The sequence below is a fragment of the Mixophyes fleayi genome, chromosome 12 (assembly GCF_038048845.1).
Source record: "Mixophyes fleayi isolate aMixFle1 chromosome 12, aMixFle1.hap1, whole genome shotgun sequence".
Lineage (NCBI taxonomy): Eukaryota > Metazoa > Chordata > Amphibia > Anura > Limnodynastidae > Mixophyes > Mixophyes fleayi.
In genome coordinates, this window is record NC_134413.1 from 61,889,944 (window position 1) to 61,916,552 (window position 26,609).

A 26,609-nucleotide genomic window follows, 5' to 3' on the forward strand; every position below is an offset into this window, starting at 1 on the left:
GTATTTCTACATTGATTCATGACAGGAGATAGGCAAAATGGTGCAAAGAGCACGCCCCCCACGTCCACTCAAGAGGCAGCACTAATTTAATTACAGCCTAGCAACCCGGTATTATGATCTTACCTGATCCCCGTTCCGCTGCGCTGTCAGCGTGGTCTGGCAGCTGTATCCGCTCTGTTCAGCGCTTCTCCCGATGGCGCCCCCGCACTTCCGGGCTCTTCCTGCAGCTAGTCATGTGACTCCTGGGCGGGGAATTCAAATAGCTATATCTTCTCTGCTCTGACACTTACATTTCATTACTTACTCCTGGTGACAAAGTATGGTTGTCTACGAAGAATCTTCGCTTGTTGGTCCCCTCTAGGAAATTAGCTCCCCGATTTATTGGTCCCTTCAAGATCACAGAGGTCATTAATCTGGTGGCCTTTAGATTAAAGTTACCTCCTACCTTGAGGATTCCCAATGTGTTCCACATTTCCCTTCTCAAACCACTTGATATTAACAAATTTTTCTCTTCAAAAAAACCTGCTGCTGCTATTTCTGCGCTAGATTAGGAATTTGAGGTGAAGGAGATTCTAGATTCTCGGATTTCCAGAGGTTCCTTGCAGTTCCTGGTTGACTGGAAAGGCTACGGTCCTGAAGAGCATTCTTGGATTCCTGCACGAGATCTTCATGCTCCGAGTTTGTTGAAGAAATTCCATACCAAGTTACCTCAAAAGCCTTATAGGTTGTCCGGAGGCCGCCCCTGAAGGGGGGGGTACTGTTATGATCTTACCTGATCCCTGTTCCGCTGCGCTGTCAGCGTGGTCTGGCAGCTGTATCCGCTCTATTCAGCGCTTCTCCCGATGGCGCCCCCACACTTCCGGGTTCTTCCTGCAGCTAGTCATGTGACTCCTGGGCGGGGAATTCAAATAGCTATATCTTCTCTGCTCTGACACGCTGCCTGTGTCAGAGCAATGTGTTTCCTGTTCCTGGCTAGCAGTTCCTGTGTTCCTGACTCCTGTGAACCTGCTCCCTGTGTACTCCCCTATTCCTCCTACTCCTGTGTACCAACCTGGCTGTGAACTGACTATTCTTTGGCTTATTCCTGGCACCACGTATTGGACTGTCTTCCCTGTGTACCGACCCGGCTGTGTTATCAACTACTCTCTGGATTTCCCTCTGGCACCGTATACCTGATATCTCCTGTGTACCGACCCGGCTGTGTTATCAACTACTCTCTGGATTTCCCTCTGGCACCGTATACCTGATATCTCCTGTGTACCGACCCGGCTGTGTTCCTGGACCTATCTCCCGCTACGCACTCATTGACTCCGTGCATCTACCGGTTACTGCTCCAGACCTTCAAACCCTGGAATTCACGGTTAGTGCCTGTACTTGCATCGCTTTGTCATATTGCCTGTATGACTACCCATCACTTAGAACCTTCTCCCTTACGTCAGTAGGCTAACCTGGGGACCGCGACCTGCGGTTCTTCGGCAGCAAAGACCACACTACCTTGCGGTGGTTCTTGGTGAAGACCGGAAGGCCGTTAGACTCCACGCCCTAGGTAAGCCTGTGCAAATACTGACTAAGGCATTTAAATCGTAACACCTGGGTGCCTGTCACTAGCCAGGGTGCAGCGGCACTGTAAGGCTTCCTGGTTGCCCTGACGTCAGAGTGAGGCCACATTTATGTGTCAGCATCCTCATTTATTTGTATAGTGGAAGCAAATTAGGTAGCTCTTTACAATTGGGTATCTTCTTGTGTAAATATCTACTGATGCCTCTGTCCTTCCAATGACAATTGTTACTATCTCTTCACTCTAGATCAGGATTGTCAAACCCGCGGCCCGCAGGCCGCATGCGGCCAAGCACGCCTGTAAATGTGGCCCAGAAGGAGTTTTGGTTGTGGCAAGGGGGCAGCGCTGTTAATGGAAAAAAGAAATCCTGCAAAAAAAAGAAAAGAAACTACTTACCTTGCGGTCACGTCAGCTCTTACTCCGGCTCCCTCTCTTGTCTCCTCCTCCATGTGGTGCTCGCAGTGAATGTCGGGCATGATATCATCACGCCCAACATCAATTGCGGAGCGCAGCACAGAGGAGACACCCGCGCGAGAAGAACAATCAGCAGCACAGAATTGGAGAAAAGAAGAGAAGAGGACAGGAGAACAAGCCGATTAAAAGGTAAGTTAAGGGAATTTTATTTATTATTTCAAGGGACGCTGACCAGTGAATAAAAGTCACCTGGTCCTGGAGCATCATGGACCTTATCTCCCTGCTACATACTTCTATTTGTATTACTAATGGGGCATTATATATTATTCTCTTTGGTCCATTATAAGTTGTTATCCCTTAACTAACATAGTGGTGTAATTATCAAAACAGGTCACAATTTGGGGCCACAGTGGTGTATATGTCAGGTACCGCAGGCCTGGTCAGGGCACCCTGATATACAATGCCTTGCTTAAATGCACTTTATTGATATTGCATCGAAACAATACAAAAAGTGATTATAGTATAATAACTAGAGAAGATTTTTTGAACAGGGCGATTGAAAGGTAAGTATAGGGGGATTTGAAAAAAAAGTGATATATATATATATATATATATATATATATATATATATCACTTTTTTTCTCATATATATATGTTAACTATGTTTTCTATGGTTTTTTGGATGATCAGCTATCGTTATTGTTAGTGCATCTTATGTGCGGCCCAAACCAACTCGTCGTCTTCCAATGTGGCCCAGGGAAGCTAAAAGGTTGGACACCCCTGCTCTAGATAGTGCCTGTATAAAGTTTCAAATGTAATGTGTGAGTAGCATTTCAACATTTTTAGCTCTTGCACCTTACACTAATTATTTTGCTATTTAATTTATACAATGGGCTTGCTTCAGTTGGTGGCATGCAGGGGCGGGCTGGGCCGGGGGGCAGGGGTGCATCTGCCCTCCAGGCCGCTCGATCAGACACCTATTTGGGCCGCCCCCACCCCCGTGGGCCGCATTGAGTGTCAGGTGATGCGGCCGTCTGTGTAATACTCAGTTTATACAGACAGCGCTGCATCCATCCACGTGCTGGGGGGGGGTGTAGCGGGGGGGTGGGGGCACCACAGCGCGCTCTCACTGCAGGGGTGGATAATGGCTCATTCATCCACGGGGAAGGGGGGTACGGCTGCATGACACATGGGTAGTATTCTGTATATAATACCCATGTATAAAGGATAAAACATTAGCCAAGTGCTACAGGGCTCCTCCCATAGCCTACAGGATCTCTGTAGCAGCAAATCACTGAGGGCTAGGGTGTCAGATTGACACCCGGTGCCCTGCCTCTCCTCCTCCCCAATACCAGCCCACTCTGAATATGATTAGGGCAGCCCCAATCTATCAAATACATGGGAGCCTCAATCTCACTAGGAGGCTCCCATGAAGTAGGTAAAAATAAGTTATATAAATAAAAAGAAATAAATATTAATAAATATATATATATATATATATATATATATATATATATATATATATATATGTGTGTGTACACATATTTAAATAATTAAATAAATCCGTAATCAACATTAAAAAATTATATATATATATATATATATATATATATATATATATATATATATATATATATATATATATTATATTCTGGTGTCTTGCCCACCAATACAATGAGAGCTTCCAATACAGTAGGAGGCTCCCATTTAGGCAGGGTATGAAAAACACCCACCCCTGCAGCCATTATTGAAGACAAGAGCAAAAGCATAGCACGAAGAAAGAAAAAAAGAGAGAAATTACAATCACTTTTATTCAGGTAAGTGTATGTTTTTTAATATTATCTTTTTAATCTTTATTGTAAAAAAATAGCATTTTTTTGTCTATGTGGGCGAATAAATAATCATACAAATAGTGCAGTGCTATTTGTATGATGATCTATTACTAATGCTTGATAAATAGTATTTATCAATACTAATATCTTTAGTATTTTAAGGAGCAAAACCAAGCCATTTTGCTGGCAAAAACATCAGTTTTTTAAAGCAAAATGGCTTCTTGCACTTTGATAAATCAGCCCCTGATTATTATATATTATATTTCTAAACCCCCTCCCCCCTTCACGGAAAAGCAGGCAAAAGCTTTTAAACATGTATGTAATGTAATCAAAAACTGGTGTCATAGTGTCAATGTTTTTGATTGTTTATTTTTTTTATTGATCATATTTTAAATGTGCATTATCAAAATAATTTTTAATGTAGGGTATCAATTGTATATGTAATGTGCGTTATCAATGCTATTTTTATGTGCGGTATCATTGCTAGTTTTGATGTGCGTTATCAATACTATTTTGATGTGCGGTATCAATGCTGTTTTGATGTGCGGTATCAATGCTATTTTGATGAGCGGTATCATTACTAGTTTTGATGTGCGGTATCATTGCTAGTTTTGATGTGCGGTATCATTGCTAGTTTTGATGTACGGCATCAATGCTAGTTTTGGTGTGCGGCATCAATGCTAGTTTTAATGTGTGATATCAATGCTAGTTTTGATGTGCAGTATCAATGTTAGTTTGATACGCGGTATCAATGGTATTTTGAAAAACAATTTGACTAGACTAAAAAGTGTATGTTGAAGGTTTATTGTGGAATTTTTTACATTTTTTTGGCTTTGTTCTGATTTCAAACATTTGGAATCCCCCCTTAAAAATCCTGTGTTTGCCCCATATATATGGGCCTGATCTTGATTCTGAGTGTGTGTTTAAGTACAATGCAGTGTATTGTATTGTCAAAGATTGCAAGTTTGAAGCCGTGTAATGTTGTTTACTCCTATTTTAATAACCTATTATTACAATTTGTTATTTGGAGCCATATTTTTATACTGATCTGCCACTCACAACATTTTTTGGGTGTTTACCAAATGATAGTTGATTCCAGATTAATAAATATGGAGAGCTCCAAATCAAAAACGAAAGTGAAAGGAGGTGCTCAGAAAGCTAGAGAAAAAAGAACAAAAGAGTTTGATTTGGCTGGAAAGGATCCCAAACAAATGAAACTATCTTTTACAGGGGTATGTTAGAAGTTATCTGTTTAAGAATACCGACTCAAATGGTTTTGGATAGGTACCCACTGTTATTTTTGGTATTTAATACTGAAAGAGAAAATGTGTTTAACACATGTTTGTTACTAGCATTTTCCATAGCATTTGGAGGAATTACCTAATGCCTTTACCCACTGTAACAGAACAATAAAACACAACGGAAATCAACATTAGCAGTAGAAGTGCTATGGGTACAGTGACACTAGAAATAGTAGTTTATAATGTCACAGCCACTACATGCCTTTTACTAGCATTAAAAATGCTAATACAATGCATACCAAAAAATGCCAGTGGGTCCAAGGCCTGAGTGTGCATTCACTCTTACTTGTTTATCAAACAGAAAATACAAGTAACTATCTACAATACATTACAAAATAGTTAAGTCAAGTTTTGTGAGCTTTCTGCTGTAAAGGTTAGATGGCTATGTTTTAGCATACTTAACGGACTGATTATGCTACAAGTATTGAAAATATTATGCATTATGCAAAGTATTGATTAATAAAAGGTGGTGGTACTTGTACGAGGGAATATACAGCACACAAAAGTTTGCATGAAAACGTTTTACGTTGTTATAGTGCATGGATTTTCTTGAGTGAGCCAGGCCCGGCGCTCCCATTAGGCAAGGTTAGGCACTTGCCTAGGGCGCCGGGCTCTGGAGGGCGCCACAGTATGGTAAATTACTTTAAAACTGTGCGGCGACCGCTGACCATACCTGTCACGGCCACCGCACAGCATTCAGATGCACGGGGAGGGGGAAAGAGGCTATTGCTCACCACCGCCGCCTCTCTGCTCCATCTCCTCCCCTCCACTCACTAGTGTCAGTGAGTGGAGGGGAGGAGACGGAGCAGAGAGGCGGCGGTGGTGAGACAAGGTAAGAAAAGACGGGTGAGGGGGGATGGGGGAGGAGGGAGGAGGGTGCCGATTTTGTAAAAATGCCTAGGGCGCCATGGACCCTAGCACCGGCCTTGGAGTGAGCATGTGTTCATTTTTCGAGTTTCAGATACATATTTATACATTGATATGCTTTGTTGATGTTCCTTTTGTTTCTGCGTGCTGAATATTTAAAGCTGCACTAACATCTAAAGTGGTAAACATTTTGTTCACAGCTTTAAAATGGCTGCAGTTGGGTGGGGAATGCGGAGTGAGTGAGAGGACCAGAATCTATCGATCAAAAGCCGCAATGTTCACAATTGCAGATTATAATTGGTTCTCCCTCTCTTACTCACTGTAAAGTATCACACAGCCCAGTTTTCATCCAGAAAAAACTCACTAGCTCTGAGAAATATATTCTGCACTAACCAGTCCCGAGGACTGTGTTGAAGGGGGTGGTCCTACAAAGGTCTTGGTGGTAGTGCAGCTTTAAAGCAACATAACTTAAAGATCTGGGGTTTCCTTAACACACAGTTTATTTCAGGCAACCGATGTACCACATAAAAGCCATACCGAAGAGATTATTGCTGGCACAAGTGATAATACAAACCCTCCAGCAGTGTTATATGAGACGGAAGCCAATGTCAGTGATTTGGAGGTTTTCCCTGAAAGCAGCTCTCACCTGAGCTCTCAACTACAGCCACACAGTCATTCCCAGGAAGAACCTAGGAGCCCTCCTGAGATAGAGTGCATTATAGTAGAAGAGAGCCATGACTTGGACGTGGTTGTAAAATCTACAAGTCTGTCATATGTGCTTTCTCCAACAAGCTCTATTGCAGAAAAAATTGCATTTGTTGAGCAGCACCCTTATCAGCCAACTACCAGGGATTGTGACAACATTCCATTTAAAGAGGCAGATTTCTATTATGGGAAACAACAAAAGGGAGAACTTGTTAGGCTCTCTTGGCTAACATTTTGGGTACAAAATCGAAAAATGTAAGCATTTTTCTGCAGCATATGTATCGCTTTTTCAAATGCCTTATCACCGTTTGTTAGTGGCTGTACAAATCTCAGACACTGCCATCAAGCTGTAAATAAGCATGAATCTTCAAAAAGTCATTGTGATGCTGCTAATGCATACTTTATTGTAAGGAAAAACAGAAGCATTGACACATTAATAAACAGGGATCAAGCTTCAAGACGAAAAAAAGAGATACTTCAAAACCTTGAAGTCATGAAACGCATATTTGATGTGGTAAAACTTACTGGGAAACAAGGGGTGCCATTTTGTGCCCATGGAACTAATGAATCACTCTACAATCTTAATAACAACGAGACTAATCAAAGTAATTTTTTAGAAATTATTTTGCTGTTGTGCCATTATGATGTCCCATTAAAAAATCATCTTGAAAAATGTATTCGAGAGAGTGAAAAATGAAAAACATGTTTGCAGGAAAGAGGAAAAGCAGGAGCAGTTGGTCGTGGAAGTCTAGTGACTTTTTTTTAACTATTTATTTTGAAAAATAGCAATGATATACAGGTAACAAACAGCAATTAGTACATTGCATGAGTAGAAAAATAATAAGAAAAATAAAAAAAATAAAAATAGAAAACAAAGCAGAACCTGGGTAAATGTCAATATAGCAACAAATATTTGAGTAAAAAACCTCAAAGACAACAGCATATTGTCATTGAGCAAACAAGTTTACAGTTGTTACCCAGAATATTCAAGCGTCTATAACATTTTATAACAGTATAGTACGGGAGGGGGAGGGGAAGGGTCACTGTTCGCCACTGAGAGAGAGAAAAAAAAAAAATTCTTCCCTTTATCCTCTTTTTTATATAAAGTAAAAGTTTCGAAGGTAAGTACTACCCAGACACTCTGTAGAGGGGGACAACTTCAAGAGTCAGATCACATATGAAAATAGGAAGTTCTCATAGGAGGATGAAATTGGTGCAGGAGCTACGGGGTTATAAGTAAAGCCAAGGAGCCCAAATCTGGTGAAATTTATCATCCTTATCATGTAGGTGGTACGTAATCTTTTCCATCTGGGCAATAAACCAAATATAAGATCGTAAGGCCGCCATAGTGGGGGGTTCAACTTGTTTTCAAGACTTAGCTACTAGGCATCTTGCAGCTGCAAGGACATGGGAAGCCAATATGTAAGAAAGATCCTATCTGGCCACAACCCCGCCAACATAATGAAGAACTAGAGGGGAACATTTTAGTGAGTTTGTCAGGTGTGTAGTACCACCTATAGTATACTTTATATGCGTTCTCCTTCACCAAGGTGGAAATAGAGCTGGTGACGACTTGATCCCTTATGATTTCCCAATAATCCTCCTCTGGGGGGGGTCCAGATCCCTCTCCTACTCCCTCTCATGCCTACCGCTCGGAGGTAAGAGTACATTGAGAATTAAGCTGTAGATAGAGGAGATCATGCCCCTACCCAAAGGTGAAGAGAGACACAAGGTTTCAAAGGGGGAATCAAGAGAGGGGGAAGGAGCAGCCCAAATGAGAGAGCCCACAAAGTGTCTTAACTGGAAATATTTGTAGAATATAGGATGGAGACTTGGATACTTAAAGCGTAGATCATTCCAGGAGATAAAGGCACCTTGAAATATTAGATCTCCAACAAATCGAACTCCCGCAGACACCTAGGGACTATAGAAGGCAGAGGAGAGTCCAGGAGGAAAGGCAGGGTTACCCCAAAGAGGTAGAACAGGAAGAGAGGACACTGGAATATTGAGATGGGGCTGGCAGGTCTCCCAGATCACAGCTGAGAATATTTAGGTGGGACATCGGGAGGTAATGGGAGATCTAGCTTGTTTTGAGAGACCTCAAATACAGGAAAGAATTGGAAATTTAAGATAGGCGGATTCAATGTCAACCCACGACAGTGCCGCTGGGGGGGGGGGTGGGGCAAGGAGGCTACAATCTGGCTCAAGTGAGCCGCCCAACAGTAGATTTTTAGATAGATGAGAGATCCGAGAGGGGGACTCTAACAGAAAGGGTCTAAAAGTAATAAAGGAGCTTTGGAAGGAGATGCATCTTGACAGAAATGATCCTGCCCAGCCAAGAGATGATTAATGAGTGCCAGGAGAAAAGTTCTGATTTGATTTTAGCAAAAAAGCCCGGGTAGTTCTCCCAATACAGGGAGTCATAAGAGTTGGTAACAAAAATACCTAAGTATTTAATTTTCTTTCTCTGCCACCAAAAGTTAAAAAGGGAGGTAAGTGCCAGTCCTTCCAGGGAGGGGATATTAAGGAGGAGGGCTTCCGATTTTGCAATATTAATCTTGTAACCTGAAAGGTCCCTATAATGGTGTAAAATGTTGAAGAGTTCGGGAAGCGACTCTTCTGGCTGCAGGAGAGTCAAAAGGACATCGTCCGCAAAGAGAGAGAGCTTACTCTCCAGATCCCCTGTTCGCACACCCCGTATATCCGGACAGGTTCGGATAGAGGCAGCAAGAGACTCTAAAACGAGGGCAAAAATGAGAGGAGACAAAGGGCATCCTTGGCGAGTACCGTTGGATATGGTGATAAGGTCAGAGGGAGAGCCGTTGATCATGACTCTCGCAGAGGGACGAGAATACAAGGCTTGAATACCAAAGAGGAGGTTACCCGAAATTCCAAACGCTGACAAGGCTCGGGACATAAAGCTCCAGGAGATCCTGTCAAAAGCCTTCTCGGCATCAAGGGAGAGAATAATAGCCGGAGCCTTCCTGGTATTCAACAACTCTCCTGGTATTGTCTCTGGCCTGACGGCCCGGTATGAAGCCAACTTGATCGTAATGTACAAGAGAGGGAAGGACCGTATTTAATCTATTAGCTAAAATTTTAGCATATAATTTGACATCCGTATTAAGCAGGGAGATAGGGCGATAACTAGCACAGTCATGAACATCTTTACCCTCTTTATGAATGATGGAGATCCGCGCCTCCAGAGAATCCCTTGACCAAGAACCCCCATTCAGGATTGAGTTGAAGAGTGTGTGCAAACGGGGAACCAGAAGCCCAGCAAACCTCTTATAATAAACAGGAGTGAAGCCGTCAGGCCCCAGAGCCTTTCCTGATTTCTGAGACTTTATGGTCTGTTCAATCTCATCCCTAGTAATCTCATCCCCCAGAAGAGTAATAACCTGTGGAGAGAGTTTCGGAAGCTTAGCGGAAGAAAGAAAAGAGTCAATCAACTGCGAGTGTTGTTGGGAGACTAAGGGGTCGGAGGGTTGGGGAAGGTTATAAAGTTTAGTGTAGTAGGACTGAGGGTCATAGTGTAAAACTCCATCGGAGTTCCTGATAGCCAGTAGATTCCGGGCTGCTATTTTAGCTCTAAGTTTGGTGGCCAGTAGTCTATCGGCCTTGTCGCCCTTTTCATAAAAGCGTTGATTGAGCCACTTTAGTTTATTAGCAACCTAGTGGGATAATAAGAGATTTAATACACCTCGAACTAAAGCAATTTCCTGGAGAACTAGGGGATCAGGATTTAATTTGTGACGTTGCTCTAGAGCTCTCAGCGAGTCCATCAGTTGAATAGTTTTAGCCAGACAAAATCGCTTAGTCCGAGATGCCAGAGCAATAAGGTGACCCGTATTACTGCCTTATGAGCGTCCCAAAGGGTCATAGGAGAAATATCAGGGGTGTCGTTTATCACAAAATATTCAGTGAGAAGAGAGTGAAGGTGAGTAATAGTTTCTTTATTATGTAGGAGTGTTTCGTTAATTCTCCAGGTTGCTTTAGGAGGGCGGTGGGCAAGAGAGGAAAGTACAGCGGAAATAGGGGCATGGTTTGACCAGGTAACAGGAAAAATCTGGGAAGAGCTAAGTTTAAGAGTGAGGTTGTGGCTGAGCAGGATCATATCAATCCTGGAGTAGGTATTATGGGGAGAAGAGAAGAAGGTATAGTCCCTGTCCAAGGGGTCTAATACTCTCCATGAATAATATAAGTTATGGAGTTTCAGAAAAGCCTGTAGGGCAGCAGTGTTGTGGACATCTCTCATCAGGGGAGAAGAGGTGGAGACTGAGGAGCGATCTAAAGCTGGAGCTAAGATGGCATTGAAATTCCCAGCGACAGTAAGTTCACTCTGACAAACTCGCGCTAGCAAAGTGCCCAATTTTTTGAAGAATTTATGGTGGCCGGTGTTAGGTGCATAGAGGTTCACTAGAGTGCAGGGGAGATTATTTAGAGTGCCTATTAGGATCAGGAATCTACCTTCTTTATCTTCATGACAGTCACGAAGTTCGAAAATTAAATGGCGCACAAGCAAAATATCTACACCCCGCTTTTTCTGCCTATGATCACATGCATGATATGTCAGGGGGAATTTTCTAGAGCGAAGCTCTGGGTGGAGATAGTTAACAAAATGTGTTTCTTGTAGAAATATCAAGTCTCCTTTAAGAGACTTGAGGGATGAATGGAGTTTAGCCCGTTTCTGAGGGGAGATGAGCCCCTTGACATTATAGGAAATAAGGTTAAGGGTCATAGATAAGTCAATGAGGGGAGCACTAGAGACCAGAAGAGGGAAGAGATGTCAGGGAAGAGAAGAAAGAAAGAAGAATGTACAGGAAATATCATGGTTGGTGACGACCAGTGGGGAGAAGGAGGAGAGAACCAAGGGTTAAGGCTACAAAGGGACCAACATAGCGGACCAGAGTCCACTTGTCGCAGATGCTGGCAGAGGAAAGGACATGACGGACAAGCCATCAGGAGGACCAGCATAGATCCCAACGCTCTAAGGGGGGTGGTAGACTAGGAATAACCAAAAAACAGAGGGCCAGGGGACCCAAGAGGGGAACCTGAGAGACCAATTTAGTGTGTATGACCTATGGAGAGGGAGGGAAGTGAAGAAGGTATGAGGAAATTACTGAGCCCTAAAGTAGAGGAGAAAGGGGAAAGAGCAGGGGGAGAAAGGACCAAGGAAAAAATCACAAACAATAAACATATTATATGGAGTAGGAATTAACTCAATAACAAGAGACATATCGTAGCGGCCACATAAGACGCCACTGGATGTGGTCCAATATAAGAGCTGTAGAGAGAGAATCAAATAAACAACAAAACAACTGTAAATACAACATAGAGACAATTAAAACAGATCATCACAGTTACTTATCGGTGTCAAAGGCAGGAACTGTAGTCTGCGCATCGTCATAGCCTCGTCACACCTTGAGGAGGAAATAAAGAACAAAAACCCTCCTTCTCTGGAAGCAGATGACAACAAGGCAACAGACAACAGAGGGTAATACAGTATCTGGCGCCAACATTATAGTCCCAGTACAATAGAGGATGAAGGGCGAGGAAGACGCGACAGCCTTGAATTCTATATCCAATTGTAGGACCATGTCAGGCAGTTGCGAGGGCCACATTGAGACTCATAGAGGGAAGTGCGGCTGCACTTTAAAGAAGAAGCAGGAACGGGGACATGATGGTCAGGGATCCGCAGATTGTGGTTTAGAATGGCGAGGGACAGTGGACCAATCTCTACGAGGAAGCCGTTGCACTCTCGGTGTGGAGGGACCCGTTTCCGGAGCGGTTTGTTGGTTTAGGCCAATCTTTTGTAGAAGGTCCCGTGCTTCGCCCAAACTTTTGGCTGACAGTTGTTGATTCTGGTGCCAAAGATATAGACGAAAAGGAAACCCCCAGCGATATCTGATGTTGTTCTCCCTGAGGATTGAAGTGACAGGCTGGAGTTCCCGCATTCGAGTTAAAGTTGTGGGAGAGAGGTCCTGAAAAATTTGAAGGGTATATCCTTCATAGGATAAAGAAGAAAGCTTTCTAGCTGCTTGCAAGACAGCTTCTTTGGTTGTGAAATAATGTAGTTGGAGGATAACGTCTCTAGGTGTAGATTGATCAGATGGACGAGGTTTAAGGGTCGTGTGGGCTCTATCCAGCAAGAGTTGATCTTCCGGAACTTCTGGAGCGAGCTGGGAAAAAAGTTTCCGGAGATAGGAGTCTAGGGGGTAAATGTATCAAAGTGCGAGTTTGCCAGCGTGTTTAAATCGCGGCAAATCGCGGGTGTTTACCCGCGAGTTTTAAAATAAAATGGAAATGTATCAAGCTTTGATTTTGAGACTCATGTTCAAAATCGCTGGTCATCTCTGGCGATTTTGAGCGATGTAAACACTCACGAGTTTAGCTAACTCTCCTGTGTTTGGCAAACTCGCCTGTGTTGTAACAGTGAGTTGTCAACACATCACTGTTACACTGGCCCTGGTAAAAAGTAAAAGAATAGATAAAAGTTTAAAAAAAAAAAGCGTGGGGTCTCCCTGCTATTTATGCTTAACCCTAGTGCTGCCTGACTAGTGCTGGTCCCGTGAAAATCTGGGAAAAATTTTGCGTGGGGTCCCCCCGATTTTCACTTTACCAGCACTAGGCAAACCAGCCAGGGTTGGTGGCACTATAGCAGGGGGACGCGCGGCAGGGGTCCCCCTGCCATAATGACTAACCAACCCTAGACTGTTCAGCGCTGGGCTGGATTCCCTAGGGAGTGGGGTCCGCCGAAAAAAACGAGCGGGCCCCCCCACTAGAAAGAACCAGCCCAGTGCTGATAGCACTAGGGCTCCTCCTACTACCCCTGGGTTGTGGGTAGTAGGGTAATACGGCGAGAAAGTATTAAAAAAACAAACTGACACCAATTTTTTTGTGGAACTACAAGTCCCAGCCAGCCAGGTTGCCAAAAACCGTGTGGCCATGCTGGTGCTTGTATAACTACAAGCACCAGCATACCCACGGCAGCCAGGGTATGTTGGCACTTGGAGAACCACAAGTGCCAACATGCCCTGACATCCCTGGCTTGCTGGGGCCTGTAGTTCCACAAACAAAAAAGTTAAATAAATAACAACTCCCTCATAAAAACCACACATATTTATTAAAAATAAAAAACCCACAATAAATACACTAACCACCCTCTTTTTTACCACATCTATTTAATAAAAATAAAAAAAAACAAATACTCACCAATGATGTCTTCTTTCTTCTTACCAACGTCCTGGCTTGCCCCAGTCCCTTAATATTTATACCTCCATCTTGACGGCTTGCCCCAGTCCCAGCCATTTTATACTTCCAATTACGATTGTTGAAAAGCAGGAACACTTCGCCCAGAAGGGGCCCATATTTGTAAGATCCCGACTCTGTGTACTTGATTGCAGAAAAATGAAAAAACTATTATTAAATAGATGTGGTTAAAAAGAGGGTGGTTAGTGTATTTATTGTGGGGTTTTTATTTTTAATAAATATGTGTGGTTTTTATGAGGGAGTTGTTATTTATTTAACTTTTTTTTTGTGGTACTACAGGTCCCAGCAAGCCAGAGATGTCAGGGCATGTTGGCACTTGTGGTTCTCCAAGTGCCAACATGTCCTGGCTGCCGTGGGTATGCTGGTGCTTGTAGTTATACAAGCACCAGCATGGCCACACTGTTTTTGGCAACCTGGCTGGCTGGGACTTGTAGTTCCACAAAAAAAATTGGTGTCAGTTTGTTTTTTTAATACTTTCTCGCCGTATTACCCTACTACCCACAGCCCAGGGGTAGTAGGAAGAGCCCTAGTGCTATCAGCACTGGGCTGGTTCTTTCTAGTGGGGGGGGCCCGCTCGTTTTTTTCGGCGGACCCCACTCCCTAGGGAATTCAGCCCAGTGCTGAACAGTCTAGGGTTGGTTAGTCATTATGGCAGGGGGACCCCTGCCGCGCGTCCCCCTGCTATAGTGCCACCAACCCTGGCTGGTTTGCCTAGTGCTGGTAAAGTGAAAATCGGGGGGACCCCACGCAAAATTTTTCCCCGATTTTCGCGGGACCAGCACTAATCAGGCCGCACTAGGGTTAAGCATGAATAGCGGGGGGACCTCACGCTTTTTTTTTTTTCAACTTTTATCTGTTCTTTAACTTTTTAACACTGCCAGGGCAGTGTAACAGTGATGTGTTGATACAACACGCTGCTATCAAGCAGCATGTTGTATCTGGCGTGTTTAGAAGCAAACTCTCCTGAGTTTGCTAACTCGCCGCTTCATACATTGTAGACTTGTATAGCTGCAGTGGCAAACAGAGGTGAGTTTGATCTCTGGTGATTTTGCAAGTAGCGATTTTGACAGAAGCAGAACTCTGGCGATTTTGTATGAAAATTGAGCTTCATACATCGGCGAGTTTCAACTCTCCCGAGAAAATCGCTGGAGTTGCAAACTCGCACTTTGATACATTTACCCCCAGGTGTACAGACTCAATGGACTCTGGGATGTATAATTAAGTATAGAAGGGTTGGAGATAAAGAAGAATTCGGGAAAGGTAGGTCAAACACAACAATCTTCAATGCAGAAAATTCGATCAGAAAAGGTCACTCGGGAATGAGATAACAGCTACATCACAGAAACATAACAGTCGAGGACCCCGGCCATCCGCAGTGTGCCAGGTGTGAAGCTAAAACATATGCGCAAACTCGTGGTACCTCACAAGGAATGATGGAAGATCCCTGAAGATTAACAGGTGACACAGTACCCACTCACTGACCTAATGATCCTGTCCAGCAGCAATCACAGCAGGCCGCGGGGGACCACCTCTGGGATTACAACGTCCAGCAACAGACCAATGTTTAGGGATGGCTGATGTAATGCTTAAGGTCAATTGAATCCTTCGCAGGCTGGTTGATTGAGCTGCACTAATGTAATTCTCGGGGCAAAGGAGGCCTTCAGAGAGCTCCTAGAATGGTAATGGAGCCTCTGACAATCCTGTGTGCCCTAACAGGACTATGGAGGTGGGAGCTGCAATGCCAGGATAGACCACTAGGTTGCATCCTTTGTATAATACTGTATAGAATATAGAATATTAATCAGGGGATGTCAGCACCCCAGAATGTGGCACCGGGGGGGGCAAGCAGAACCGCAGGCACCCATACTATGTGTAAGAACATTAAGTTGCACGTTTAAAGCATATGGTCATTGCCCATTGTGGAAGGAGATGGGTAGCAGGTACTCAATATAGTGGAAAGCTGCTCTGTATTGGTTAGGCGTGGAGAGACCCCACATGAGGTCTCATACCTAACTGTAATGAGCTGCATTATATCATTGAAAAACTCAGGACAGTAACAGTATTTTACAGTGTAAAATATTATAATCAGACCAATACTAAAACATTGTTCATTATAGAAAGATGTTAACAATAGAAAAGTCAACCAATGTTGTTACTAGGATCACTTTCAATGGGTTTTATAAAGCATTATATTTTTCCTGCTTCACCTACGTGCTCGTATGTTGATGTGGTCACTGAGTATCACTGTCGGTGTCTAAATTACCAGTACAAGTCTAGGACAGGTATTGTGTTGTTGCCCGTGACAGGTTATCTTTGCACACACCTCTATATGGATTTCTGTGATTAACCAAACTTGGTTCTGGATTCTGCCTGTTTACTACCAGCCCTTTGGTTTTGAATTTTGATTATCTTTTTGGAAGCCTTAGAGACAACTAAGTACCCATAATAGAGGTGTGGGCAGCTACTGGAAAACAGCATGTTAGCCTGGTCACTGAAGTTCACATACGGTTTGTCATCCCTGAACTGAATGTTTTCAGATTAATATTTTTTCTAAACCCAGTCATAAGATACAAATATTAATATCAAGACAATGAAGTCTATAAATCACTTACATATCTATTAATACCAACATACAGGGTACATGAAATACTGCACTCAGAAAACGTACATAAAAAAACAGAGGTGCGTACATGCATAACATCCCAGCTGATAGACTTAAAAAAAAACCACTTGATTCCTTAATGTGTTTCATATTTTAATGTATAGCATTAAAATTGTTGCACTAATTTCTTTGCACAATTGTAATATCTTTAATAGTTATCTCAGGTCTAAAAAGTACAAAATAGCACTTGGGAATAAATATACAGACGACAAGCCCACAGCTTGAAGTCAATATAGCAAATATCTCCACAGCCACAACATATTTCCCTCTAGTGCTCAAATAAGCTGGAATAAAAGATATCCAGACACTGCAGAACACCAGCATACTGAAGGTGATAAACTTGGCTTCATTAAAAATATCCGGCAAATTCCTGGATAAGAAAGCAACAATAAAACAGACAAACGACAGAAAGCCAATAAACCCAAGAACACAATAAAATCCAATCAATGAACCCTCATTGCACACTGCTAATATTTTCCCAATTTCATCTTCCATGTTATAGTACGGGAATGGAGGAGCAGTTACCAGCCATATAGCACATATTATTAATTGACACAAAGAACAGAAAATAACTATAGAAATAGACAATCTGTTCCCCAAGAACTTCCTCAACTTGCTTCCTGGCCGGGTGGCATTGAAAGCAATAATTACAGTCACTGTCTTGGCCAAAACGGAGGAGACTGCAAACGTAAAGGTGATTCCAAATATTGTTTGCCTTAAAAGACATGTTGCCTTGATGGGATGACCAATGAATATCAAAGAACAAAGGAAACACATCTTGAGAGATATTAGGAGAAAATAACTGATTGTTTGGTTGTTTGCTTTCATAACACGGGTATTTCTGTGTTTTGTAAAAAATGCTGTGATTACACAAGTCAAAGAAAAGAACACAATGGATACAGCTGTAATGAATTCTCCCAGAGGTTCACTGTATGATAGGTAAGACATGTCTTTAAAGATGCATGTGTCTCTGTTTAAATTAGGCCATTGGTCTTCTGGACAACTGCGACATATTTCCATATCTACATAGAAGAAACAATGATGTTAAGTCACAGAGAAAACATATTTATAAACATGGCAAATGCAGCAAACAGTATAGAAAACATTATTATCTGTTTAAATTAAGGTCTTTTGTTACTCCATAAAACACACTGTAAACTAGTTTTACTTACTCATTTCATTTATCATTTATATTTGCATATGGAAGTATCACCCACAAGTATGTCAAAGAGCCTCAAATTGATTACTGGATTTGGTTTGTTTGTGATCCTTTGATAGTCAAACAAAAATAATGAAAACTGGTAACCTTAGTGAGCCTTGGCGTTTTTACTATACCTCTTTTTATGGACACATATATATATATATATATATATATATATATATATATATATATATATATATATGTGACAAGATGTCATCAGCTGCGATAAGGACAAATCTGTTGAGCTTACCGTACATTGAACGATCAGGAAAATCAATGCAAAATGCTATATAGCCATTGTATTGGACTGGATTCTGCTTTTGAATGCAAACATGAGTAATTGAAAATAAGTAATGAAATTATCGTTTTGCAGCGCTAGATATTCTAATGATCTTCAAGGGTTGGAGACACATTGGAGACACATTACATATTTGGAGTTCTTCAGCTTGCGTGTCTTATTAGCCATGCCAAATGGGCAGAATTATACACTGCCTCAAAGATGTAGCAATTGGGTCTTGGCCATCACATTGAGTGCCTGATTCAATTTACAACTCAACCTGCATGTAATTTGCGCGTTAAAAAAGTGTACAGATCTTGTGTCTGGTTCTGACTTTATTCAAATCCAAGCATATCTCAATATATGATTCAATGTGAATCTGGGTGGACGTAAACTCTACCACAACAGTACTTGCCATATGTAGACAATCAGAACGTACTGCAGTGTACACACATAGAGTTCACATCAGATTGCACAAAACTATTATCGGATTTTAAAATAAGAGAACTGTTATCAGTATAATAATTTATATAAGTCTAACTTTTCAAAGATGACAAAAAACATTTGTTTGTTCTCTCTCTCTCTGTGTCTCTTCATTTGTCTCTCTCTGTCTCTGTCTCTCTCTCTCTCTCTCTCTCTCTCTCTCTCTCTCTCTCTCTCTCTCTATATATATATATATATATATATATGTGTGTGCTTTCAATTCGTTCTGTACATGCAATGTATTTTAATTTTATTACTTAGTAGCATACAGTTGTTCTGTGATAGCTACTGACACACATGTGTGTAACTTTTAAATCGAAGCCTATGCCATGTCAAGTCATCACTTTTAGTCAACATTAAAACCTGCCCTGTGCCAGGTGCCAACAATATGGCTAATAACAAGCATACTTACAACAAAACATAGGAATTGAATCATCCACATCTGCTTAGGACACTCTTACAGTACATGGCCTATCCGAGTCCACTCCTTTCCTCCCCCATTCAGCCTTACAATTAGATTATTTGGCATAATGTCTGTTTCTGGGCATGCACAGAGTTTTTTCACACAAGATATGCTATGTAAATGGACGACGTCTGAACCTAATTCAGGCCATAAGTGTTGTACCCTTAGGAACATGGACAAAGGAAGCTAATTTCTTCTGGACAAATGGCACACTTGAGAATCTGTCACATATACTCCAATCGCACCATTCTCCTCTAAAAAAACAGAGTTAGCATAATGCATATAGGTATGTTCATGGGTTGGGTAATTATAACCGATGCTGACATTGCTGACAGAGTAAACCCCTATAAAATAATGGTGATTGTAAATAAGCAGATAAAAAGGAAATGCAGACTTAACTTTAAAAAGACACAGTAGATCCCCATCATGTTTGATTTACGACTGGTATATTTGCGATTGAAGAAAGTGACAGCACTTGGTATTTACGTCCCTGATCAGAGCGACAGTAAAATTTCCGGATATAAAGTGGCAATGCAGAAAGGAAATATAGCCTCGCCGTCCTGGGTTATAAATACAATGGCGTTCAAACTGCCTTGGTGGATGAAGCTTAGATGATTGTGCCTAGGCTTGTATGAAGCTTTTCAGTTGGATATAGTAGGAGTTGAGGTGGTTGGGAAGGTCATGATTCTCACAAAGATCCGCAAAGGAATATGGTGCGTGCTCACCCATCAGATGAAGAAACTGGTCCAGACCCGCCCTCTGCCAAAGGTGAGCAAAAGCCCTGATGCAACCCAGTGGAAACCAAAGGTGTTACCAGAGTGGAGTAAGTGGGGAGGGATAAGGGGCCAGTTCACTTTGTTTATTCATTTTGACCCACATCTCCTAGGTTAAGTGAATAGAGGGGGTAATGTGTGTTGAGGCTGGTCTGATACTTCTAGGAATCCAAGGTAAAAATCTCACCCCCAGGTCTGGGGACATCGCTTCTTCAATATCTACCCATTGAAGAGATAAGGTGGCTCCGTTGTGTGTCATTGTAGTATTTGTCAAATAAAGGAAGACCTAAGCCCTCTTTGTGATTAGATTTGGCCAAACAGAGCATGCTACGTCTAGGTTTTTTATCATTCCACACAAATTTGCCACAAAGAGACTGGAGAGAGCACAGAAAGGAGTCTGAGACTTTAACAGCTAGAGTTGCACCCCCCTGTCTGCCTTACAATGCAGTCTTGGAGGGTTAGCGAGCACAGCAAAATATCTGCACTCGTTTACCAACTGGCTGCGACTTCAAACTGTGAACCCTCGAAATCTTACCTGTCACCTGGTTCTCCCTGCTATTCTGGGCAACTAATCCGGAAGGCAAGTTCCTGCCGAAAATCCACTGGCCGCCATTGCTGCCTCACTTATGGTATACCCTGTTAACAGAGCACACAAAATTGGCGGACAGGCAGTAGGGGGCACCACAGGCATCTCCAAGCATTGGGCTCCCCCCAAGTGTCCAGAGTTCAGTTGGGTCCCGCTGGTAATTTCACACATGGTCAGGCCCCTAGTTGGTGACAGCTGCACAGAGCAGCTGCAGGGGCAGCTCTGTCACTCCCTGGTGTATAGGGGAGTATTGTCCCGATATTCACAAAGGGTAAGGACTTTCTGGAGGGCCAGGAAATTTCAATGACAAGGGATTTTGCTAGTCCAAATGAGGAAATGATGAGATGTGCGTCTGTCTAGAATGGCTGCTATACGACGCCCCCATTCATCTTTTTTTATTGCTATGTGTTGCTCTATTTGTTTTACTTTATTGGTGGGTACACAGGTACGGTTGGACTCTATGCTATTTTTTTACACATCCTTTTGCCATTAGTGGAGAGGTTCATGTCTACTTTTTTATTCTCATATTTTTTTTTTTATGCATATTAATTCTTTTTTTTTCCTGTTGCTACTGTAATATCCTTATTTAATTCTGCTCAGCAGGTTTTCCAGGGTTTCCTGGAATATGGCAGGTTTGAACACGCCAACAAAATGGAATAAAGTGGCATCTCATTTGAAATCTTTATCTCCTGATATTCTCAAGAAAACCGACTGTAACCATGCTCAGGTGGTGTTATTCAAGGCCCCGTGGATAATTGAATGTTATTCGGTACCTTATTTTACTAAAAGAGAGAGGTAGTGTGATATTCCATACGTGGCTGGATTATGCAATTGAGAGCTCAGTTTTGAACTTCTAGGGTTATTGACACATATTGATGGTTCTAATTTGATTCTTGGTGGGGATTTCAATATGATAGATAACCTGACAGTGGGTGAATCTAATCCTTTATCTGTTCTCTCTAGTTGCCAATGGAACAGCTTTGATCTATTCAAATCACATCATGCTTCTTCGCATCTGTGGAGAATACATAATCCATTGGATAAATTGCATTCTTTTCACTCCTAAGTGCACAACACTATTAGTTTACAATCAAATTTTTTCCCATGTCACATCTTCACAAATCTATAGCATTTAAACTCAGATCACCCAACTGTTTCTGTTCACATCACCTTTCATGCCCCACATGTCTTACACAAGATGTGGAGATTCCCCTTCTATCTTAGTAAATCAGAACATTTCACAGAGTATCTTAATAGTAAATGGTTAAACTTTACTGATGACATAGAGCATCCGTAGGACTTGATCCTGTTCTGGGAAACCTCAAAAGCAATTATGTGAGGTCACGTATTCAATTGTTTGGCAAAAAAAAAGGAAGGATATATAATCCAAATAACATTCTTTACATGCTGCCATGAATCTTGCATTTGACACTTATACCTCTTGCTCCTCTCTGATTACCATATATACTCGAGTATAAGTCGACCCGAATATAAGCCGAGGCACTTAATTTTACCACAAAAAACTGAGAAAACTTATTGACTCGAGTATAAGCCTAGGGTGGGAAATGCAGCAGCTACTGTTAAGTTTCAAAAATAAAAACAGTGCATGGATATCGTTAACACTGGGCTCCCAATAATACAAACATGAGGTTGTAAATGAATATATCAAAATGTATTGTTATTAAACATCAATAAAATTTTATAAGTACATAATATATACCCATATCCTAATAAATTGTACACAAATGGTTAAACTAAATCCTCTGCACTTGGTATCAAGCCTAATAGGTGTACACAGATATAAATAACATTCACTAAAGACAACTCAGATCATTAATATATAAATCAATGAGACAGTCTGTGGATACTAAATACATGTGCCAGTTAAGTTTATTCGCCTTTATAAGGTGATGAGCAGTTACTCCTAAGTGTTCAGAACAGTACAGTAATTTAGGCTTTAGTAATGCAAAAGATGCTGCACATACACTAAATAGAATTTGATAAAGCTCAGATAAAGATAAGTTTGATTTTGTTTGCTGGAAGAAACATTTTAACAGAACAATACAATTTGCTTTGTGTGATTTAACCCTTATTATACTTGAAGTTTGGGATGTTTTTAGACTTTTCAATGATTTCACAGTTATGCAAAAGAATCTTCAGACACTTATTAATAGGTGACAAAAAATGAAAATATTGGACTTTATAAAACTGCTGCAAATAATTGCAGTGGACAAGTCAGGGTACTCACATGTGTCTCTGTCCAGCGGGGCTAGATGGAAATGTCCCGGTCTTTAGCTTTGACTGACAGGCTCCTTTTCATTTAACTTTATTGTTCCATGTGCAATGAACACACAAAAACGGGCTACAATAAAATGGTGACAGTGATCCACAGAGGCTGCAGATGAGCGGGGGAGACTGGAAAACGGAGACCAGGTAAGTGGGACTCGAGTATAAGCCGAGGGGGCTTTTTTCAGCACAAAAAATGTGCTGAAAAACTCGGCTTATACACGAGTATATACGGTAATTTAGATCTTTGCGATTCGGCCAAACAAGTCTTTGAAAGTTTTCTTTTATCTTATGCGCAAACTAGTGTAGATTGGAAAACAAAGCAAGCAAATTGTTTGCCAATATGACTAAAATGCAGAGTAGACATAACCATGTTCTTTTTATTAAAAATCTGAATACTGGCACCCACTTTTCTGCTACTTCAGATATATTGCCCAATTTCAAGGCTATTATTATGAGCTTAATACAGCTCATCCTGATAATCCAGCATTGCATTATAAAGTCCTCCATGAGGTGAACCTTCCTAAACTTTTTTGTGTTCAGCTTGCTATGCTGAATTCTGATATTACAAAATAAGAAGTGGATGGGGTAATAAAGTCTTTAGACTCTAGCAAATCTCCTGGCCCTGATTGCTATAGTGGTGACTATTATAAATTATTAAGACACAGTCTGGTTCCCTTCTTGACCTCTTTGTATCAGAAATTGCATAAGGCAGGGTTTCCCAAACCCAGTCCTCAGGGCTCCCCAACAGTGCAGGTTTTCCAGATCACATGTGACATAATTAGGACCACCTGTGGATCTGTTACAATGTGTCAGTTAGTAATGAATACACCTGTGCTACAGCAAGGAGATATGGAAAACATGCACTGTTAGGGAGCCCTGAGGACTGGGTTTGGGAAACCCTGATAAGGGTTTTTTCCCCCTAAAGTTCAACAAAGCTCATAACATTTGTATCCCTAGACTGGGAAAGAGTCTGGATTTAGTTTCAAAAACGTAACAGAGCATCCATTATAGACACTTATGCTATTTACTATGCACTTATAGTTGAGTAGAGTATACATCGAGAGCCTTTCAAACACCTTGTTTTACTATAAGTGCTTATTATTATAAGAGTAAGGTAGATCTGGCTGAATAGATATTAATTTGTGCCATAATGCTGCCCTTGTGAATCAAACTAGGGGACTTGTGACTTGTATATATATATTTGCAGGTATTTAAATATATAATTATGGTTGCCAAAACAAAAGATAACTCTGACAAAGGAATGCATATATCCAAATATCAGCTTTGCTTAATCAAAGTTGTATGGAGTATATTGCTTCCCCAGTGAAGAAAGTGCATTTATTGTATAACAAGGTGACTTGTGGAATGATAGCTTAAATTCTCACAGCAAGTGTTCTTCATTGACAACATCATAGACCAAACTCGGTCTGCAAAACCTGATCTATAGAAATAGATTATTCAGAACTGCAAGCAGCAATTGGAGTCCCAGGTGAAGTGATAATAAGAGAAATTAATGTTTTAGAAGTCACTCACTATACTTTTAAAAGACTGAAGCTGTTGAAGCATACATCAACTTAGTAATAACATATGAAACACTGCATTTTTTCAGTTGTACAATTACTTCACAAAGGAGCAAAGAAAGAACAAAGGGATTACTTGTATGATAGCTCTCTTCTCTCTGATCTACTTCATAATCAAAAAGGAACGTAACAGAGCATCCATCATAGACAGTCATGCTCCAGAAACAGGCAGCGTTTATTGGATGGATAGTGGTACAAATAATACATTGACATTGATAAAACTAAATAGACAAAGGTGGCCTGCACCTTTCTATTTATGTACTATGCACTTATCGTTGGGTACAGTATTCACCGTGAGCCAAGAGTAGAGCTTTTGAACACTTTGTTTTACCATAACTGCTTTTTATGGTTTGGGTAATGCTGCCCTTGTGAATTGAGCAAGGGGACTTGTCACTCATATATATTTGCAAGTATATAAATATATCATGTATAATATATTCCATGTATATCAATATGGAATGTATATAAAAATATTTATCTATATTTGTATGCCTTTAATAGGATGAAAGTGCTAGGCTAGGTAATATATAAACCAGACAGTTCAGGTTGGGCAAAAGTTGGCCTTCTCACACAAGTAAGTACGTATAACTCACATTGATGCAGATTTGGGTGCTAAACATCTGTCTTGACAAAATAATGCAAGTGAATTTAAAAAAGTCCACATTCTGAGAAATTACAAAACAGAATTTGGCATATTTGGAACCCATTAGGATGAGCTAGATAGAGGAGAGGAGAAAAAGTATTTCGATCGCACCAGTGCCGAGCCTCAACCCAATATATAAATGAAAAATAGGAAACAACCTGTGATATCCAACTAATTGGGGTGCACCTCTCGTTATATTATATACTGAAAAACTGAGAGAGAAAACGAAATAAATAATGAGGTGCACTGAAGCTCGCTAAGATGTCACCAATTCAGAGAGTGGGTTCAGAAATAAGTTAAAATATAACTTTTATTTAGTCCACTAAAACAGCGAGATATATAAAATATCAAAAGTTAAAACCAATGTATAATTAAAACTAACTGGATGCATGCCTAGCTATATATAATAAAGGAGAACCATGGATGGATAACCGCTATAATAAGCCTCCTTCAATTGTATATAGAGTAGTGGAGAAAAATCCTGATACGAAACCAGACAGCCTTTTTATCTGGATAATCATAAACCACCAAACAAAAACCTCCATTCAAAATTAAAGCAATAGGCAAAAAGCATCCAGTGAAACACCTTTTTTAGGAGATTTTTCCCATGGACTTGTGAATTTGCTCAATTAAGCCCAGAGTTAGTGGAGCAGTGTTGAGGTAGTCAGCAATACACCCCCCATAATTTGATTGAGCCGGGTGCTATTCCTCCACTTGATTAACAACAATAGCCACACATCATTTAGTTTGGTGGTTTATGATTATCCAGATAGAAAGGCTGTCTGGTTTCGTATCAGGATTTTTCTCCACTACTCTATATACAATTGAAGGAGGCTTATTATAGCGGTTATCCAGATGTGGAGATTCCCCTTCTATCTTAGTAAATCAGAACATTTCACAGAGTATCTTAATAGTAAATGGTTAAACTTTACTGATGACATAGAGCATCCGTAGGACTTGATCCTGTTCTGGGAAACCTCAAAAGCAATTATGTGAGGTCACGTATTCAATTGTTTGGCAAAAAAAAAGGAAGGATATATAATCCAAATAACATTCTTTACATGCTGCCATGAATCTTGCATTTGACACTTATACCTCTTGCTCCTCTCTGATTACCATATATACTCGAGTATAAGTCGACCCGAATATAAGCCGAGGCACTTAATTTTACCACAAAAAACTGGGAAAACTTATTGACTCGAGTATAAGCCTAGGGTGGGAAATGCAGCAGCTACTGTTAAGTTTCAAAAATAAAAACAGTGCATGGATATCGTTAACACTGGGCTCCCAATAATACAAACATGAGGTTGTAAATGAATATATCAAAATGTATTGTTATTAAACATCAATAAAATTTTATAAGTACATAATATATACCCATATCCTAATAAATTGTACACAAATGGTTAAACTAAATCCTCTGCACTTGGTATCAAGCCTAATAGGTGTACACAGATATAAATAACATTCACTAAAGACAACTCAGATCATTAATATATAAATCAATGAGACAGTCTGTGGATACTAAATACATGTGCCAGTTAAGTTTATTCGCCTTTATAAGGTGATGAGCAGTTACTCCTAAGTGTTCAGAACAGTACAGTAATTTAGGCTTTAGTAATGCAAAAGATGCTGCACATACACTAAATAGAATTTGATAAAGCTCAGATAAAGATAAGTTTGATTTTGTTTGCTGGAAGAAA

The 26,609-nt window shown here is 41.0% G+C and overlaps 1 protein-coding gene across 1 annotated transcript in view; it reads right to left on the reverse strand.

Moving 5' to 3' along the window:
• Positions 1–9,631: 9,631 nt before the first annotated feature.
• The window catches only part of LOC142108932 (vomeronasal type-2 receptor 26-like), a 94,141-nt gene continuing 77,163 nt past the window's right edge, over positions 9,632–26,609 (reverse strand). Inside the window, exons 4-7 of the mRNA XM_075192909.1 lie at positions 16,772–17,633; positions 14,330–14,357; positions 9,850–10,351; positions 9,632–9,768 (exon numbers count right to left, since the gene is read on the reverse strand). Of these exons, the coding sequence (XP_075049010.1) occupies positions 9,632–9,768; positions 9,850–10,351; positions 14,330–14,357; positions 16,772–17,633 (1,529 nt within the window). The remainder of the gene's footprint in view (positions 9,769–9,849; positions 10,352–14,329; positions 14,358–16,771; positions 17,634–26,609) is intronic.